We start from the raw sequence: 17,770 nt of genomic DNA on the forward strand, positions 1-17,770 counted from the left end.
AGATATCACCTCTCACCCCTAAGACTCATGTCACTCGGACCAGCCCTTGTCATGCCTCTTGGGATCAGACGGCTCAGGAGACGTGGGTGGGGGTCCAGAGGCTGAAGGAGCTCGAGCTCGACATCCTTGAAAGGCCCCCCAGATGCAAGAGGGAATCCTAACAGCACGTCACAGGGACTTTGTCCACACCAGAAAAGCCACTAGTAGTTGTCGGCTGGGCCTTCCCAGCTAAATTCTCTCAGCTGCTGCACCTGCCGACACCCAGTTACTCGGCTTACAGCTCAAGTCCGCTCTGGGTGCAGGAGAAATTCACTCTGGGGGAGTGCAGAGGGAGTGGGCCAAAAGCTCTGAGTTCCAGTCACCCTAACCCCACCCCCGTTCCCTGCGGCCTGGGCCCCATGAGACCCCACCCCCGACCCCAACAGATGCCTTCTGCAACCCAGGCCAGGCCCCGGCCTCCGGCCCACCTGCTCCTGGTCGCAGCTCTAGGGTGCAGTAGCCCTCAATCCACTGATAGCAGGGGAAGTGGGAATGGGTGCCATCGGGGGCCGTGACGCAGACACAGCTGCAGTACCAAGAGTCCTTGGGGAAGAAAGCGTAGCGCTCCTTGTGTAGACGCAGCAGCAAGACCTCGCCCAGCTCCGCTGAGCAGCGCACCTTGTACTTCTGCACCTGAGGGGACCAAAAAGCAAACAGGTGAGAGGCGAGGAATGGCGGGGGCATCCTTACACCTGGCGAGGAGCCTCTATGCCTGCACCTGTTCTGGCATATAAAGCTGGGAGCTGCTAACCCACGCAGGGCCCTTGTATGAATTAGGAAAAGGCACCCCTCCAACCAAGCAGGAGCGGCCACAGCTCCCAGAGGCACGGTGAGTGAGCAGAGTGGATTCTGGACCTCACCAGCCTCCTTGGCTCCCACACCCTTGTGTAGGCCGCCAGCAAACAATCGCGGGGCCTGGCGGAGGCAAGCGGATCCCCTCCAGAGAAGAGGAAACCCCCGACTCACAGAGGGCAAGTGACTTGCCCAAAGCCCACCTTCAATTATGAGAGGAGCTAGGAAGCCGGTGGAATTCTCCTGACCCCCAGCCCCCCAGCTCCTTCTTCACAGCCCTGCCTGGGTAGAAAGTATCCTCTCCCCAGGAAAGACAGAGACCAGAATGGGATGGTGAGGAGGTCAGGGCCGGCTCCCTGAGTTCTGCAGGGTTGGAGGAATGACCTGGGGGAATGACCCTCCCCTCCTTCAGGGTCCCCAGGCCCTCAGGCGTCCCTCCTCCCTCTCCTCCGTACTTACAGATCCAGGGGCGAAGTCCCTGCCCAAGCGATCCAGCAGCTGCTTGGGGCTCTCACCACAAGTGCCCACCAGAGTGACAGAGATGTTGTCCAGCGTGCCGGCCCTCAGGTAGGGACCCGTGGTCACACACACGCGGTACACGGCCATGGCGGGAAGGAAAGAGGGCTGCCCCCGCAGCGGTGGCCAAAGCAGCAGCCCGCCTTGGCGCAGGGGGGCCGGGGCGCGGGGCGGGGCTGAGCCGTCGGCCTGCGGAGCTCCTGAGTGGGGGGCTCGGCCCGGGCAGGTAGGCCTCCCAGGGAAGGCCCCGCTCTCTCTGGGATGCTCTGGGGCTCGCCCGCCTCTCTCCCGCGAAGCTCCCGGGCTCTGTCCCGGCTCACTGCGGGCTCCCTCTCCCCACCCTAATAGTTGTTTGCTTGCCTCTGGCACAGCCGGTCTCTCTGGCTGGCAGGACAGGGCTCACCCAGATGGATATCAGGAGCCCGCGTCCCACTGGGAAGGGAGGGACCAGGCGCTGAGAGGGAGACGAGGAGCAGGTGACACCTGTGTGACTGGGACACTGCCCTGCTCCCGGGTAGGGGCCGCTGAGCCCCTGGGGCCCTGGTCCGCCCACTCCCCAACTTGCCCCGAGACCCCTTCCCCCTCTCAGCCAGGCCTGGGCACGGGGCAGCCGCATTCCCTACTTGTGAATCATCCACGTGAATCAGTCTGCGCAAGTGAGCCATCCTCGACATAAATCACACGTGACCGCGGCCACACGCAGGCGAGTCGCCCCTGCAGAGGAGTCAGGCACAACTCTCCAGCCGCTCCCCACTGCGCACCACCGTCCCCGCGCCCGGTCCCCTGGGTCCCCGCTCCGCGCCACGTCCGATCTCGATCCCTCCCTCGGGATGGGGCCGGCCAGCGGACCAACGTGGACCCGGGGCTCACGCCTGAAAGCCCCGCGTGACCTTCGTTCCGCTCCGGGCCCGCCCGCGGCCTGCAAGGCCGGGGCCAAGTGCGGGGGTGCCGGGGATCTGGGTCACCCGGGCCGCGGACAAACCGCTCCGCCCGGGAGGCCCGCAGCCGGCAGCGGCCCCGCGCGGCCAGTCCCGGCACCGCAGCGGCCCAGCCTCGGCGGCGCTCCGGTCCCAGCGGCCCGACCCCGGCCGGGACGGTGCTCGAGCGAGCCTGTCAGAGCGCAGGCGGCAGCCGCGGGGCCGCCCCTGCTCGCTCCTGGTGCGCGCCCGGGGCGCTGCGCTCGCGCGTGCACTCACTCTCGGCTTCCGGGAGCCTGGACTTCCGCGGGCGAACAGCTCTTATAGGCAGTAGCGCAAAGCCGTAGCAAGAGCCCGGATAGCTCAGTCGGTAGAGCATCAGACTTTTAATCTGAGGGTCCAGGGTTCAAGTCCCTGTTCGGGCGTCTGCTTTTTTTTTTTTTTTGTAGGAGTATAAATCTCTTTTTGAGTATGCGTAATATCTGTATTCCTTTAAACAAAAGCAAGAAAAAAAAAGAATAACAAAAGTGCTGTTACATGACTTTAAAAAAGAACTGATAAGGGTTTTTAGTTTTCAGAAAGTAGAACGAGTGAGAGTGGAGGGAAAGTAGAGATGTTTCCTGCGAATTTAAATGTTCTGGTAGGCACATTAAAGAGTTAAACAGAACCAGGTGATATTAATTTTAATAATATATTTTATTTAACCCCATGAAATCTTATCTCAACCCGTAACCAATATTTTTAAATTATTAATGAAATTTTAACCATCTTCTTTTCAGTTAAGTGCCGTGTCTTCTAAGTATGGTGTGTATTTTACACGTCACAGCGCATCGCAGTTCGTATCTCAGGAGCTCCATAGAGGCGCCCATCGCTTCAGGTAGATGTTTTTGTTTTCTTTTCTGTGAATGGTAGATTGGGAGGGGCAAGAATTTCAGTATTATGTACACTCCCAGAAAAAGCCTCCCAGGAGTGGGTTCCATGGTGTAATGGTTAGCACTCTGGACTCTGAATCCAGCGATCCGAGTTCAAATCTCGGTGGAACCTTAAGTTTTGCCTCAACTCATACCGTTATTTCTCAGCTTCGTGCATGAGCGTTTCTCGTCCCCCGAGAGGGTCTGAGAAGGAAAGCAAACGAAGACGCTGTGCTTTGGGCTTCCCAGACCGGGTAATCGGAGCCGCCGGCACACCATCGAAACACACGGTCGGCACTTAAAAGATAGAGCAAGTTGCGCTAGTTTTGAGAGAGAACGCAATTTCAGGACACCTTACTGCGGACATCAGTTTAGAAGAATCGAAAGTCTCTCCGGCGGTTCCCGCCAGGTTCTGGCTGCCACCACCCAGGCTGTCCCGAATAGCAGGGAGGGGATGGTGCCATCGCTGAATGCAGTCCTTGTAAAAACAAGAGACATACGTCCCAGAGGAGGGGGGTTTATGAGTTCTAGGGTGCACAGGCCACCAGAAAAACTCCATCTTGGCAGCGGTGGGATTCGAACCCACGCCTCCGAAGAGACTGGAGCCTAAATCCAGCGCCTTAGACCGCTCGGCCACGCTACCTGCGTGGAAAAGAGTTCTCCCCGTAGTCCTCCTAAGAGACTAGAGGGGCGAGACAGGCTCGCGATGACTCTACTAAGTCAGCGGGCCTTCTTTGGAAACCCCAGACCCAGGAGCAGCGGACGGCGAAACAGACAGGGCGGAGGAAATAGAGACACACCGATATTTGCAACGAAAACAAGTTTATTTTCGTGGGTGGGGCCACATCTGGGAGTGGGGTGCGCCTGGGCTGGAAGCATCCCCCAAGCGGGCAGCCGTAGCTCTGTACTCGCTCGCTCCTGCTCGGTTGCTCTCTCTCCCGGTCTCTTCCACCCGTGCGCGCCCGCACTCCCACCTGGCTCTCGTGCCTTTGGCCCGCTACCTCTCCCCGGCAGGCCTGCGAGGTCCCAACCACGCGCTCCTGGCCCACCCCGCCCAATTCCCTCACACCCCTCTCCCTCCCCGCCCCTTGCGCATGCTAGTACCCGTAAGCCGTCAGACGCCGCCGCCCGCCAGGTGGCTCTGTGGCGCAATGGATAGCGCATTGGACTTCTAGTGACGAAAGAGCGATTCAAAGGTTGTGGGTTCGAATCCCACCAGAGTCGATTTTATTTCAATTTTTTTTTTCCCTTCCTCTTTATCCGGCTTTTCCTTAAAGGTTCCCATCCCTTCTCCCCCTACCCTATTTCAGTGTTTTCCACCTGGTTTCAGCTTCAACCTCAGTCTCCGCTCTGCTCTCTTCTTTACTTACCTGTCTGCCCCGGGGCTTGGGCCATGGAGAGCAGGACTGGGAGGGGCGGGAGACAGAAGGAAAGGGAGACAGAAGGAAAGTGGGCGTGGACGCCGACATAAAGGCAGGCCCCTGGCTCGGGGACACACGGGGATTTAATAACCACTTTATTCCATGCACTAAGGACTCGGGAAGGGACTGGGGCTGGGCCGGGGGCAGAGAGGGTACAATCCTAGATGCAAGGTGGGGGGGGGGGGGCAGGGAAAAGGGACAGGAACCAGGGAAATATATATTTATATAGATACTCTAATATAGACCACATCTCACCCGCGCGCTGCGCCCGCGCGCCCCGCCGCCCTCCCCAACACCTGCTAGCCCCGACGCCCGGGTCCCTCTGCTGCCCTCGGGCTGGAGTCTCTACCTCACCCCCAGCCCCCGCCCCGGCCCCACCCCCCAAAGCTCAGGGCCAAGGTCTCCAGAAAGCGGGCGGCGGGGGCGGCGGGGCCTTGGGCGCCCCGTCTTGTCTGTGCGGCGGCGGCGGCGGCGGCGGCAGCAGTCCGGTGAGGGGCGCCGGCGCGCCGGAATCCCCGGCGCGGGGCGAGCAGGGGGACGGGGACCAGGCGCAGCGCGGGCTACGGGGGCCCTGGTGCACTGGGGGGCGCTGGTGCAGCGCAGGGCCGGGCGCCGGGGCGGCGGGGTCCAGCGGTGGGCGCGGCGCTTGGGGCCTCGCATCTACCGGTTCCGGCCGGGGCGGCTTGGGGCGCAGGTAGCCGTGCAGCGCGGAGAAGAGCTGGGCGCGGGCGGCCGGGCTGGCGTCGTGCGCGAAGGCCGCCAGGCGAAGCAGGCACTCGCGGAAGCCGGACAAGTAGCAGCTGGCGAGCGCCTCGGCGTCCTGGGCTGGGGACCGGGGAACCCCTGGAGCCGCGGCGGCGGGTGCGGCCGGCGGGAGCACCGGCGGGCAGGGCAGGGGCCCAGCAGGGGTGAGGGAAGGGGCGGGGCGCAGAGATACCGAGGCCCGACAGACGCACAGATAGAGACAAGAAGCCAGATGGACGGACAGAGGGAGAAAATGAGGGAGACACAGAGACAGACACGCGCGGGTGTTATTAACCTCGCCTCGGAGCAGAGCCTACCACTCCCCAAGCCCACCGTCCATCGCAGGGTCCGCCCCATCTACCCCGGTCCCCGGGCCTCCGTGAATCCCCCCTCCCGCCCTCCGCTGCCCCACCCCCGCGCTGTACCCGGGGGCTCCACCCGGCTTCGCTCCCTCAAGTAGCCCACGGCGAACTCCAGTATCTCTGCTTTCTCCAGCTTCGGGTTGCGGAGGTTCTACAGACGGGAGGGGGAGGGCGCAAAGACAGAGAGGGGTGGGGAGAGAGGGGGAAGTGGCAGGGGGAAGAAGGGAGGGCGGATGCGGGAGCTAGGGGTGCCCCCGATCGCGTGTGCGCGCTGCCCACGGAGCGCGCGACCGAATGCGGAGCGGCGATGACCAAGGATGGTCCTGGGAAACCTTGAGACTACACCGTCCAACCCGAGGGGATGAAACCAACCCACAGGGTGAGGAGGGGGTTTGAAACGGCAAACCCAGGGACTGAAATGAACCACCCTGCAGGCTGTTTTGAGGGGGTATGGGGGAGGAGGAGCGAGCGTTTACAGACCTAGAGGTTGAACACGGACCGACCCTGGGAGTGAAATTTACAGAGCCGGGTGTGAAACTTACAGACCCGAGGGGTGGCCATGAAGATCGCGTTCTGAGAGCGAGAGGGGGCTCTGGGATGGGTTTCCAAGGGCGGGACTCGGGTCAGGATGCCTTGGCGCCCGGGTCGCCAGTGCAGCGTGTGTCCCCACCCCAGTAGGAGGCCCTGGGTCGCGAGGACGGGAGGTGGGGACGCTCCGGGGGCGGTGGGAGGACTGACCTGGTCCCGGGTCCGCTCCAGCAGCAGCAGCCTCAGCTCTTCCAGGCTGCGGTTGATGCGGTCCCGGCGCCGCTTCTCCACCAGCGGCTTCAGCATCTGCGACCAGCAGGAAAGGGAGAGCGGGCCGACCGGACCGAGACTCAGCGCGGCCGCGCCGGCGTTCTGATCCAGCGGCTGGGATAGTCCCGCCCCCACCCCTTCCCGGACACCCCCAACGAGGGCCTAGGGCCGGGCCCATTGGGTCCCTCTCCGCTCCCGCTCCCAACGCCCCTAGGGTCAACGTCTGTAGCTCGCCTCCTCTCTCTCCCGGGTCTTCTGCATTCTCCTCTCTCAGTCTTGTCCTCCCTCCTCCCCTCTCTGTGTCTCTCCTTCTCCTCCTCCTCTTTTCTTTCTACGTCTCCGTCTCGTGCAGTCTCTCTGTCTCAGTGGAGAACTTTGGGGGCCCTCTTTGCGCCCAGACACGTGGCCCGCAAGGTGCCGGGCTCTGAGTCGGCGGCCCTGAGTGTAGAAAGGGAGATACCCAGCGCGACCGCGCCTCCTCTTCTCCCTCTAACCCGTCTATGCAGTCACATTACTCTACTGGTTCTAAAAGCTTCCACCCGGTCTCAGGCCTCTGGAACCAATGCATTCCGGGCCTTCTCTATGAGGCTGCCCTGGGCCAGCTCTGGCTCACCGAGCGCGTGGAGCAAGTGCCTAGCCTCTCCGCTCTTAGTTTCCACCCGCCTCCCTTAGCTCTGTGCTCCCCTTGCTTATTTCACTCAAATTCGTGCCCCCTCCCACGCCCTCCAAGCCGCAAGGTGCCACATCCCATTACCCAAACCCAAGACCTCTACTTCTGCCGCCCACGCAGCTCCTGCCCTGACTCTGTCCCCTTCTTCATCCTTTCAGCTTCCTTTCCACCTCCTGGCTCCTTGGGTCCCCCACGCACCTCTCCCCCTCCCAACCCTGCGCCTCCAGGCTCTTCCCTTCCCCCAGGGTCTCAGGGACCCGGTCCCCTGACCGGACCAAGGACCTCCGCTCCCTCCCCTCCCTCCTCTCACCTTGGGGCCGTCCCTATTCTCGGCTCGATCCCGAGTGACCATCGCTCCTCCGGACCCTGGTGTGGACCGAGCCCCTGCCCGCCTGGCGCCTTATATCCCGCAGGCTCCTGGGTTGGGGGGGTGTGTAGGACCCGGACCCGCCCCCTTCGGCACCCGGATCCTGCCCGGCGCGGCCCGGGGCACGAGGCTCCCGGAAAGGGGAGGAGCGCAAGGGGGAGGGGAAGGAGTGGAACTGGCCTGGGAGTGTGGGAAATGAGGGGCCAATGCAGCATTGGCTGGTTTAAGTCCCCTTAGGCTGTATAATGAGGTGGAACCCAGCTGAAGGGAGGAGGTTATTAGGGGGAGAGGGAGTTGAGGTGATTTGGGACAGGACTCAGGAATGAAGTTCAGAGTCCTCCCCGCCAACCACCATTCGCAGCTTTCTTGGGAGCTTTCCGTTTCCCCACCGACTCTGAAATAAAAGATAGCATCCCTCAGCCCCCAGACTGGATCTTATACACCTTCCCCCAAAATCCGCCTCCTAATTGGGTAAGGGAGTGACCTGAGTGTGCTGGGTGAATCTGTCTAATTCACCTGGGGTGAAGGAACCCCTCTGTGAGATCTTAGTGAATCTTACTCCATTCCCCGAGCACTACGCACACCTGGTGTGGGCTTGGGTCGTTCATACACACATAAGCACTACAGGCCCAGCTTACCCTTACAGGAGCGAGGCGGAAAGACGTGTGTTATCAAGTAGCTATTATAGAGCAGAGTGAAGCAGGTGCTGGGGAGAGGGTCATACTGACCGATGGCTGGACTGGGGAGGAGCGGGACCCTCAAGGAAGAGGAAGCAAGGCTTTGAAGCATGGGCAGGGGGTGGAGAAACCTTCCCACTTAGAAGTATTTGATTCAAAACTAATTATAGGAGGTTCCGGCGTATGGTTTCCAGGACACCTGACATAAGTCGTGCTCCCGCTGCTTGCTCCTGGGGACCCCTCCAGCCCATCGGGGAGTAGGGAACAGGCAGTTTTCTTAAAGGGACAAGAAAGAGATACAAAAAGGGATCAACACCCACCTCAAACCAAGAACATGACCCTCTGCAGAATGGTGCGTGAACACTCGGAGGCTTCCAGATAAAGTGTCTGAGAAGACAAAATCAGAGATTTCACGGGACAGCCAGACCGCCGGGGACAAGGACACGGAAAGACAAGGTTGCAGACCGAGTGGGAAGATAAGCTGCGGAGTCAGAGGCCGACGAGGCTCTCCGAGCCCTCCCAGGGCCTCTCCACACCTTGGGGTTTTGTTTTGTTTTGTTTCACGGAGTCTGCCTTGCCAAAGCCCGAGCCCGGAGACACACAGACCTTGGGGAGGGCGCTCCCATTTGGGATCAGGGCCGCCAGCACATCCCACCTCCCCCTACCTGGGCCAAATGGGAGCGCAGATGTGTGGCCCCAGCAGCCCCCCTCGCCCCCCTCCTTGGGAACCTGCGCTCGGGCTGAGTTTTTCTCACCTGCACGCGAGGCTCGGGGCCTCGGGCTGTTCGCACCCGGGTGTGGGGCCGCCCCTGGCCATATGGGGCGACTTTATGGCCGGGTGGCCGGATCCGGGCGGGAGGAAGCATGGCCTGGCGCTCCACACACGTCAGCTACTCGGGGGCCACTCCTCCGCCGAGCCCCTGGCCCACACCTTCTGCCTGACCACGGCCGCCTCCACCTCTTACAAGTTCAGGTAGGGCCAGTAAGGAGGGGGTTGTCGTCTGCATTGGTGGTTCAGTGGTAGAATTCTCGCCTGCCACGCGGGAGGCCCGGGTTCGATTCCCGGCCAATGCACTGCCCAACCTTTTTTTTCATTTTTATTTTTTCTTGTCCCCAAATAGGGGAGAAGTCTGATGAAATGTCTAAGAAGCATCTCTGTTTGACATTCTTAGCAAATATTAATACTCAACTTTTTTACCCTATGGCAGAGTTGGAGGCTCTGGATCCAGATCCGGATTCTCAAGGTCCTCCCACTCCCGTCCTCCCAGCCCGGGGGTCCTGCTGCCTTCCGCACCCCTCCCTCCGCCCCCCCCGGCCCCGCACCTCCGCAGGCGTGACCCTGAGAAAGGACACGCTGCTCGGATCCCTGCCCCGGGGGTCCTCCCACCCTCCGCGGGGGAGGGCGGGGCCTTTCCGCCCTACGCGCCCCAAGTCCCGGGCTCTTCTGGCCCTTTCTCTTCCTCGCTCGCTCTCTCCTAGTTTCTGTTCTCTCTGAAGCACGCCTGCTTTTTCTAAGTCCGTGGGTCCCGGCCTTTTGGCGCCGCCGTCTTCCTGTGCCCCCCGCGGCCCCCTCGGGGGCTCTATCTCTCCAGGTGTCTTAGCAGCGTCCGCGCGGTCTCGTTGGGTCTGCACCTGTGTCCGTGCGTCTCTAGCTCCGGGCCTCTCCGGCCCGCGCGGCTCGTCTCCGGCGCGCCTGGGTCTCTGATCTCTCGCGGTCTCTCCGGGTCTCTGTCGCCTCCCGGCACTCTGCGCTCCCACGCTCCTGCCAGCCCCTGGGAAGCTCGCTCACACCTCCGAGCCCCCCGCCACCTCCCCGCCCGTCCCTTCCCGGCCGCTTTGATCCCGCACGCGTCGGGCCGGCGGGCGGCCGGGCGCCCTCGCCAGCTGCCGCGGCCACTTGTGAGCCGGGGAGGGGGGGGCCTGGGGGCGGGGGCGACCCCGACCCCCACCCCTCCCGCCACGCCGCGCCGTTGCCCGCTGGGCTCCGCCGCTGCCCGGCCTCCTGCGGGCCCGGGTCTCTGGTTCGCTGAGTCTGGGTCGCTCTCCGGAGCTCGCCCTGGGCTTGCTCGGCCTCCGCTTTCTGCCTCGGGTCTGTTTCAGTCTGTTTCATCTGGGGGTTTCCCGTCTCTGGATTGTGTCAGGACGCGGAATGCTCTCTTCGCTCCTCGCAGCCGCGGCCCTGGCTCCCAGCAGGAAACTGTACGACAGTCTGGGCATCTGTCTGTCTGCGAGTGTTACTCAGTCGATTACTCTTGGGTGCCAAGTATGGGTAGGCACTCAGGGTGCACTGGGCCTGGGCTCTGCTGAAGCTACATTATGGTGGGAGGGGAGTACAGAAAATAAGAAAGCAGAAAATAATATAACACGGTTATTAGGCTGGTGGGGGTGGGGGGCGGGCAACCGGCAGGGGCAATGGCTTGAGAGTGAAGTCCTACTTTCTTTACTCTGGGTGGTCAGAGACATCCTCTAGGAAGAGGTGATATTTCAGCCCAGCAGAGCCCGCTGAAAGCAGGTGACAGGCGCGGCAAGTGTAAAGGCTCTGAGGCAGGAATGGACTTTGCTGGTGGGAGCTAGAGAAAGAGGGCCAATGTCCCTGGGACCGAGGATTTGGGGTGCAGCAGAGATAAGAGGGAGAGGCGGGCATGGCCCCATCACACAGGGCTTTGCAAGCTCGGCAAGGACTTTGGACTCTATTCTTACGTGCCAGGGGAAGCAGTGACCGGGAAAGTCATGGTCACTGACTTCTCTTTTAAATGACCACTTTGGCTGCTGTGTGGGAGATCATTTGGGTTGCTGGAGCAGCCTTCTAGGCAAGACATTGATGGTGGCCTGTATCAGGTGGAGGCAGCGGAGACAGAAGTGAATGGGTTACTTCTCGGTGTTGGGCTTAAGTAACTGGCTGGATGATGGTGCCTTTTACTGAGATGGCAAATGCCAGGGGAGTGGAGCTTTGGGAAAAGTTTGGAGAGACAGACCAAACATTACGCTCTAGTCAGATTAGTTGAGATCCCCTTAGACATCCAAGCGTCTATGGGATGTATGAAGTTGGGGGTCAGAGGTGGAGGGTAAGTGTGGGGGCGTCCCTGGGAGATAGATGGCTTTAATGCTATGAGACTAGAGCACCCAGGGAGAGAGTGTGGAGAGAGAAGAGAGGGGCTGAGCAAGGAGCCCTGGGGCTCCCCCAAGACTTACAGGCTGGGCCGAGGAGCAGGAATTTGCAAAGGAATCTAGAGTGATCGGGAAGATAGCAGAAAAGCCAAAGGAGTGGGAGCTTGAAAAAGAGGGCCTGTGTCCCTGGGACAGAGAATTTGGGAAACCGGGATAACAGCGGGTCTATGAAGGAGGGAGCCACTGGTTCTAGCTAAGCTCCTGGGAGGTCAAGTAAGGACAAGAGAGCGAAGCGACCATCAGCTTAGCATCTTGGACATCACTGATGACCTGGGCAGAGGGGCGCCTGAGCACAGTCCCGTTAGGGTGGGTTGATGGAAGAATGGGAGGGAAGGCATGCAGACAGCAGCTGTAGACATCTCCAGCAAGTTCTGCCATGAACGATGAGCAGAACAGTGTGTGGCACATAGGGGCACGGACCATCCTGGAGGCTGAAGGGAGCAGCCCAGGGAGGGGGGCAGGGAGGAGGGTGGGGGCTGGGCAGTAGACTCCTGTGCCAGGCAGAGAAATCAGCCTCAGGTAGTAGGGAAGGCTCCTCACCCACAGGCAGATCGGGGGAGACAGAGGGTGCAGGTCAGTTGGGGTGCAGGGAGAATGAGCCAGGTTCTCCTGGTTGCTCTCATTTCCTCAAAGAAGAAAGAGTCCAGCTCGCTGCTGGAAGGGAGAGAGCTCAGGTCGTTTGAGGAGAAAGAAGGTGTGAAATGTTCATTTTGGAGAGTAGGAAAAGCCCCGTGGGCTAGAGGAGTAGGATTTCTAGGCAGGTTGAGAGTCCATTTGAGATGTGGGATCAAAAGTTTCAAGTGCAGAGGCCAATTCACCATAAAGCTTATTCAGTTTATGCTTCAGGACCCCCTCGCTTGCACAGACTCCTGGCGAGGGGGGTGGGGGGCTAGCAAATGTGTTCACATGGCCATGTGCTTCTATAAGATTGGCAAAAGTAAGATATTTCAACTGTAAACGGTGAAGACCGCTGTCTCTTCCCACTCTGCCAGCCTGTCACTCTTTCCCTCTGGGGTTGGAGTGGCTGCTGCCATTTTGGGATCCAGTTCCGGGAAAGGGGAGCTGGAGAGACATACAATGTACGGTTTCGTGGGATATGTTGAGGTGGTTCCCAATGACTTCCACGTATAACGGGTTAGCCTGGCTACCCTGGTGTGGGAATGAGTTCCAGGAAGCTGCTATCACCTGTGTCTGTCACCAGGCCTTGTGCCGTGAAGGAGCAAAGCAAGGGGGGGCACACGCCATACGAATGGGTCCAGTGGCTCTTGTCACTATAAGGACGTGGATGGTGGAAACAGAACCGGTAGCTAGTCTGTAGAAAGTATCACAGAGATGTGCAGGCTGCTCATTAATGCAAAGAAGTTGTAGTTTTCTGGACTTCGTGACATGGGTGGCTTCAGTCAGCGTTTCCAATTTGTGAGTTGTGATCTCTCTACAAAACCCACCTTTGTATGATTTTCTTTAAAAGCCCCCCTCCCAAATTATAGACACATCAAGCCCCCAAAACCTGAGGCCAGTTGTCCTGGCTGCACGATTTTCTCCAGCAGGGTTTCCTGTGCAGATATGAGGCTGAGACACCACCCTCCAGGCGGATGCCCAGTGTTTCTGAGTGTTTGGGGTGGGGGGTCTCTGTGCGGCCTCCAGGCCTCTGTCAGTATGGGCCTGGGTGCGGGTCCCGTGCATATGGTGTGTATGGGTGTCTGGGCCTCTTCCTGGCCACCGCCATCTCAACAGCGACCGCATCTGGGCTTGGGGGAGGGGAGCTCGTGTCCCACACGCGCTGGGCCCCTAGGGAGGCGGGAGGCACGGCCAGGAACTGAGACAGCACAGCTGGTGGAGTGTCCCGAGCTTCCCCTCCCCTGCTGGGACGTCTCCCCAGGCCTGGTTCCAAGGCTCAGCTCCTCCCTCTTTGTTCTTCAAAGGGGAGGCTGGCTTCCTGGGACCCCCTGGGTCCTGGGTAGGGGGAGTTCCTGGAGGGTTGGGTCTTGGGGGCTTGGGAGTTGGGAAGTAGGAGGACCAGGCCGCCCCCTGGGGGGGGGGCAAGGGATGAATCAGGATAGAAGACCCCAAAAAACCCAAAACAAAACCGGATAATCCCCACCCTCACTGGCCAGACTGTCTTGTAGGGGAAACAGTCACAGGAACATTAAGCAAAACGTATGTGTCAGGTGGTGGTTACGTGCTTTGGAGAAAAGCCAGCAAAGGAGTGGAGAGTGGGAATTGTAATTTCAGAGGGTATGATCAGAGCCTTAGGACTCACTGAGAAGGTGAAATTTAAGAGGTGAGAGCTATACAGGAGTGCCTCGGGGAAGAGCTCTCCAGGCAGACACCAGGCAGGAAAAGTCTTGAGGGACGACATGCCTGGCTTGTCAAGGAGGGGATGGCACCGGACGAGGTTGGCACGGCCAGAGTTGAGATCAGAGAGATAAAGAGGGGGCAGGGCCTGATCACCCAGGACCTTCTAGAAGGTTCCATGGACTTTGTCACGATTCACCCGTTTCTGAAGGAGATGAGAGCCCATTGGAGGGCTCTTCCACCCCCCACCCCCACAACTAGCTTTTTTTGTTTTGTTCTGTTTCTAGCACTTTTAACACTATAGTACAGTTATCAATATCAAAATTAATATAATACCATTATTTAATTCTCCAGTCCATATTCAAATTTCCTAAAGTGTTTCAGGGATGTCCTTATAACTCTTTTGTCCTGATTCAAGAGCCAGTCCGGGATCACGTGGTTTTGTCTCACTCCTAGGTCCTTTCAGTCTCATTTAATCTGCAAGAATCTTCGCTGTTGATCTTCTCGGTTTTGAAGAGTTCAGGACCATTATTCTGTAGAGTGTCCTTCTGTTTGGCTTGTCGGATGTTTCTTCACGGTTAGAATCAAGTTAGAATCACCATAAGTAGTGATCAATGGATTTAGCAAAAAGATTATGTCTTTTTGGCAGGGACATCACCACGGAAGTGACACCAGGTCCTTCTCGGTCTTCCGTGTTGTCACGTAGGAAGACACAGGTCAGTTTGCCTCAATAGTAATACTGTCTTCGGTCACGTGGTTAGATGGTGTTGGCCAGGGCTGTCCGCCGGAACGTTATTATTGGCCCCCTCCCGAGGAGTAATTAATGTAATTTGTGGGAAGATACTTTGAGACTCTTCGCTACTTACGGCCCCATTAAGGCTTACCCTCTACTTGAGTATTCATTGATGATTTCTAACTCTATATTTATTAGTTGGCAGTTTACTGTAAAAAGAGCCATCCCCTTCCTTCCCATTTTATTTATTTATACTGATACAAACTTTGGAGTCTTAACTGATTTAAGGAATTATAATCCATCACAATCACTCCTTATTTTAATGCTCGATTTGTCCCAGATTTAGCCAACGGGAGCTCCTTTAGCTGTAACCCCTAGCTGTTATGTCTTTTTTTTTTTTTTATAAGTACCCAAAATTCTTTGAACATTACTTTGCTGTGCAACAAAGTGTTCCAAGAGCATCTTATAATTCCCTAACTGAAGCCCTGGAATCAGCCTTTTTTCCTAGGAGCCCTGGTTCTTTTTTTTTTTCTTTTTTAAGATTTTATTTATTTACTTGACAGAGAGAGAGAGACACAGCAAGAGGGGGAACACAGGCAGGGAGAGTGGGAGAGGGAGAAGTAGGGCTCAATCCTAGGACCCTGGGATCATGACCTGAGCCAAAGGCAGACGCTTAACCGACTAAGCCACCCAGGCGCCCCGGCCCTGGTTCATTTTAGAGGAGAATGGTATTTAGTAACCAAGATCTGGTCACTTGTGTGCTTACTGCTATTTGTGTATCATTCCTTCTAGGCTTTCTCAGTGGAAAGAGCTAGGGAAATATATATGTATATATGTATGTTTGTTTATGTTTATGTACGTATGTTTATATGTCACTAGTTAAAAACCATGAATTCATATTGCTATCCCATGAAAGATTTTGAAGAGAGGAATGACAGATTCCGATTTATGTTTTGAAAGGATCACTATGCTGCCTAATGTGTTCAGAGTAGACTGCAAAGGAACAAGGGAAAGAAAGGAAGCAAGGAAATAATCTAGGGGCTGTTGTAATAATCTCAGTGAGAGATGTGGGTGGCTTGGACCAGGGTGTAGTGATGACATGGTGATAAGTAGCCAGGTTTTTAACATGTTTTAAATAAATTCCTGACTGCGTGTGTGTATGAGAGAGAATCAGGGATGATCCTAAGGTTTTTAGTCTGACCAACTGAAGAAATGGAATTTTCCTTTCCTGAGATAGAAGATCTACAGGTGAAGCTCATTTCGGGGGGAAGCCAGGAGTTGGTTTGGCCATTTTGTTTGTGATTAGATATCACAAACAGAAACGATATTAGATATCCAAGCAGAAATGATAAGTAGATAATAGTATATATGCATCTATAATTCAGGAAAGAGTTGTGGAGCTGGAGATGAACATTTTGGATGTATTTATGTATTATTAGTTGATATTTAAAGAGATCACTAAGGAGTGAGTATAGATAGAGAAGAGGTTGGAAAACTGAGCGGTGGGAACACTTTGACATTCAGAGATCCAGAAGGTGATCATCCAGCAAAGAAGTCTGTGCATGAGCTGCTAATGATATAGAAGGAATATCAGAAGAGTTAGGGTGTCCCAGAGGGCAAGTGAAGAGAGCGTTTCTAAGGGGAGGGTAAGCATCCATAAGTAGAGATCAATGGATTTAGCACTGCACCGTCCTTTGGTAACCTGTTAACAAGAGCACCTTGAAGAATGGGGTGGGGGGAGGGTGGGCACTTGATTAGAGAGGGTTCAAAGGAGAACGGGAAGATGGAATTGGGGGAGAGTAGGTATATGATAACATGTTTTGCAGAAGAGGGGAACAGAGAGACGGAGTGGGAGCTGAAGGGGGGGGGTGTGGTGTCAGGGTCGTTTTTGTTGTCCTGCTTGTTCCAAATTGGAATGCGTTTCAGTATGTGTGCAGGTTGGTGGGAGTGATCCAGCTAGAGAGGAAAACTGATGGGGCAGGAAGGAGAGCAGGGTCCTTGAGCCCTTGTGGGAGGGAGAATGGGAGATCTAGTAAGTGCAGGGGTTGGCCTTGGTTAGGTGGAAGTTTCGTCTACACCACTGAGGGAAGGGAAGAGCATGTAACCACAGACAGGTAGGCAGTCAGGTAGGTAGGCAGGTGCGATTGCGGATATCGATGGGGAAATCTCTCCAGAATGCCTTATTTTCTCAGTGAACCAGGAAGGCCAAGGGAGGAAGAAGGGACTCGTGGTTCGGGGTGACAAAAGGGATGAAACAGTCGTATGGGAGACTTGCAGGGGGGAGGGATAAGGGGGATGTAAGACGACTGCCGAAGAGCCCTGAGAAGCCATCCGGGTTTGGGGACGTGAACAATTCAAATTAGTAGTTAAGTGACTTTTACAGGACACACCCATGGGAGGAGGCGCAGGTCTGAGCGTAAGGCCCGCAAGGGGGCGCTCGCGGGCTGGTCGCGGGTGGCGGAGGCCCCCAGAATAAATGCGGTATCTTCCCCAAGGGAAGGAAGCGCTAGGAAAACAAATGGCTTTCTCTCTCCAAGGGCAGTAACGCGCGTTCCCAAAAGTACACACGCTGTGAGCAGGATTCGAACCTGCGCGGGGAGACCCCATTGGATTTCGAGTCCAACGCCTTAACCACTCGGCCATCACAGCCGCGTGCGGCTTGGGGCCTGCGCAACTATAGCTGCCTATCAATGGGCCCGCCTCCCGCCGGCCCCGCCCCTCCGCCTCGGGATGTGTGTGCGCGTGCGCCTCGGCCGGGGGGTGGGGGGTGCGGGCCGCAGCCCTGCGGAAGCCACCGCCCTCCCGCTCTCCCTCCCCGCCCACGACAAAATGAGCCCGAGCCCCAGCCCAGGGTCCCACGTCCTCGAGCGCAAGGGATGCCCGCGTCACCCCGGTTCGTGAAAGCGAAGCGCGAGTCAGCCTCCGAATTTCCACTAAAAGCGCGCGGGAGCGGAAGCTCCCGGTGGGATTGGCTGGGGAAGAATAAGAATCTTCCGGAAGGTGCCACACGAAGAGCCTTGGGCAAGGTTGGAAGCGCGTTGCCCTTGCAGCAATAATATACCGCCTTTTGCGGGCCCAGGCACCGCTGGGATTCGAACCCAGGATCTCCTGTTTACTAGACAGGCGCTTTAACCAGCTAAGCCACGGCGCCGGCGGAAGGAGTGCTCCGTCTGGAGATACATCAGGCACTCGGGGGAGTCAGTAAGCGAGAACCGCAAGACAGCGGTCGCCGCGGGTCCTCCGCCACCTCGGTTCCAAGGTTTTCCCCTCCCTTCCCAGGTCCCGAGCCGGAGGGTTAACGCTCCGCCCCTCCCGTCTCCCACACCTCGGGGGCCCAACTCGACCATGAATGGGTGCTTG

General features: G+C 57.7%; 2 protein-coding genes and 7 non-coding genes across 11 annotated transcripts in view; 4 read left to right on the forward strand and 5 right to left on the reverse strand.

Annotated features, from left to right (window-relative positions):
* Positions 1-2,252, reverse strand: part of ALOXE3 (arachidonate lipoxygenase 3) — a 20,149-nt gene extending 17,897 nt beyond the window's left edge. The window contains exons 1-3 of one of the 2 annotated variants that reach the window (XM_044921541.1): positions 2,218-2,252; positions 1,291-2,061; positions 468-672 (exon numbers count right to left, since the gene is read on the reverse strand). In XM_044921541.1, coding sequence (XP_044777476.1) covers positions 468-672; positions 1,291-1,437 — 352 coding nt within the window. In that variant the 5' untranslated portion in view covers positions 1,438-2,061; positions 2,218-2,252. The remainder of the gene's footprint in view (positions 1-467; positions 673-1,290; positions 2,062-2,217) is intronic. The other variant, XM_044921540.1, reaches the window with a different exon arrangement.
* A 364-nt stretch (positions 2,253-2,616) lies between these two features.
* Positions 2,617-2,689, forward strand: TRNAK-UUU. Its single transcript has one exon. It is a non-coding gene; the product is annotated as a tRNA-Lys (tRNA).
* A 547-nt stretch (positions 2,690-3,236) lies between these two features.
* On the forward strand, positions 3,237-3,308 carry TRNAQ-CUG. Its single transcript has one exon. It is a non-coding gene; the product is annotated as a tRNA-Gln (tRNA).
* Positions 3,309-3,736: 428 nt separating this feature from the next.
* Positions 3,737-3,818, reverse strand: TRNAL-UAG. Its single transcript has one exon. It is a non-coding gene; the product is annotated as a tRNA-Leu (tRNA).
* A 494-nt stretch (positions 3,819-4,312) lies between these two features.
* TRNAR-UCU lies at positions 4,313-4,399 on the forward strand. The gene is given in 2 exon segments: positions 4,313-4,349; positions 4,364-4,399. It is a non-coding gene; the product is annotated as a tRNA-Arg (tRNA).
* Positions 4,400-4,984: 585 nt separating this feature from the next.
* Positions 4,985-7,522, reverse strand: HES7 (hes family bHLH transcription factor 7). 2 transcript variants are annotated; one of them, XM_021694823.2, is made up of 4 exons: positions 7,481-7,522; positions 6,441-6,536; positions 5,772-5,853; positions 4,985-5,460 (listed from the first exon to the last, which is right to left on the reverse strand). In XM_021694823.2, the coding sequence occupies exons 1-4, from the start codon at positions 7,520-7,522 to the stop codon at positions 4,985-4,987; spliced, it is 696 nt and encodes a 231-aa protein (XP_021550498.1). The 2 variants fall into 2 exon arrangements, with proteins under 2 accessions (XP_021550498.1, XP_021550499.1); XM_021694824.2 differs by having other exon boundaries at positions 4,985-5,439; positions 5,766-5,853.
* Positions 7,523-9,217: 1,695 nt separating this feature from the next.
* TRNAG-GCC lies at positions 9,218-9,288 on the forward strand. Its single transcript has one exon. It is a non-coding gene; the product is annotated as a tRNA-Gly (tRNA).
* Positions 9,289-16,977: 7,689 nt separating this feature from the next.
* On the reverse strand, positions 16,978-17,059 carry TRNAS-CGA. The gene has a single exon. It is a non-coding gene; the product is annotated as a tRNA-Ser (tRNA).
* A 428-nt stretch (positions 17,060-17,487) lies between these two features.
* On the reverse strand, positions 17,488-17,561 carry TRNAT-AGU. The gene has a single exon. It is a non-coding gene; the product is annotated as a tRNA-Thr (tRNA).
* Between the last annotated feature and the right edge of the window lie 209 nt (positions 17,562-17,770).

This window comes from Neomonachus schauinslandi, chromosome 15 (genome assembly GCF_002201575.2).
Source record: "Neomonachus schauinslandi chromosome 15, ASM220157v2, whole genome shotgun sequence".
Taxonomy (NCBI): domain Eukaryota; kingdom Metazoa; phylum Chordata; class Mammalia; order Carnivora; family Phocidae; genus Neomonachus; species Neomonachus schauinslandi.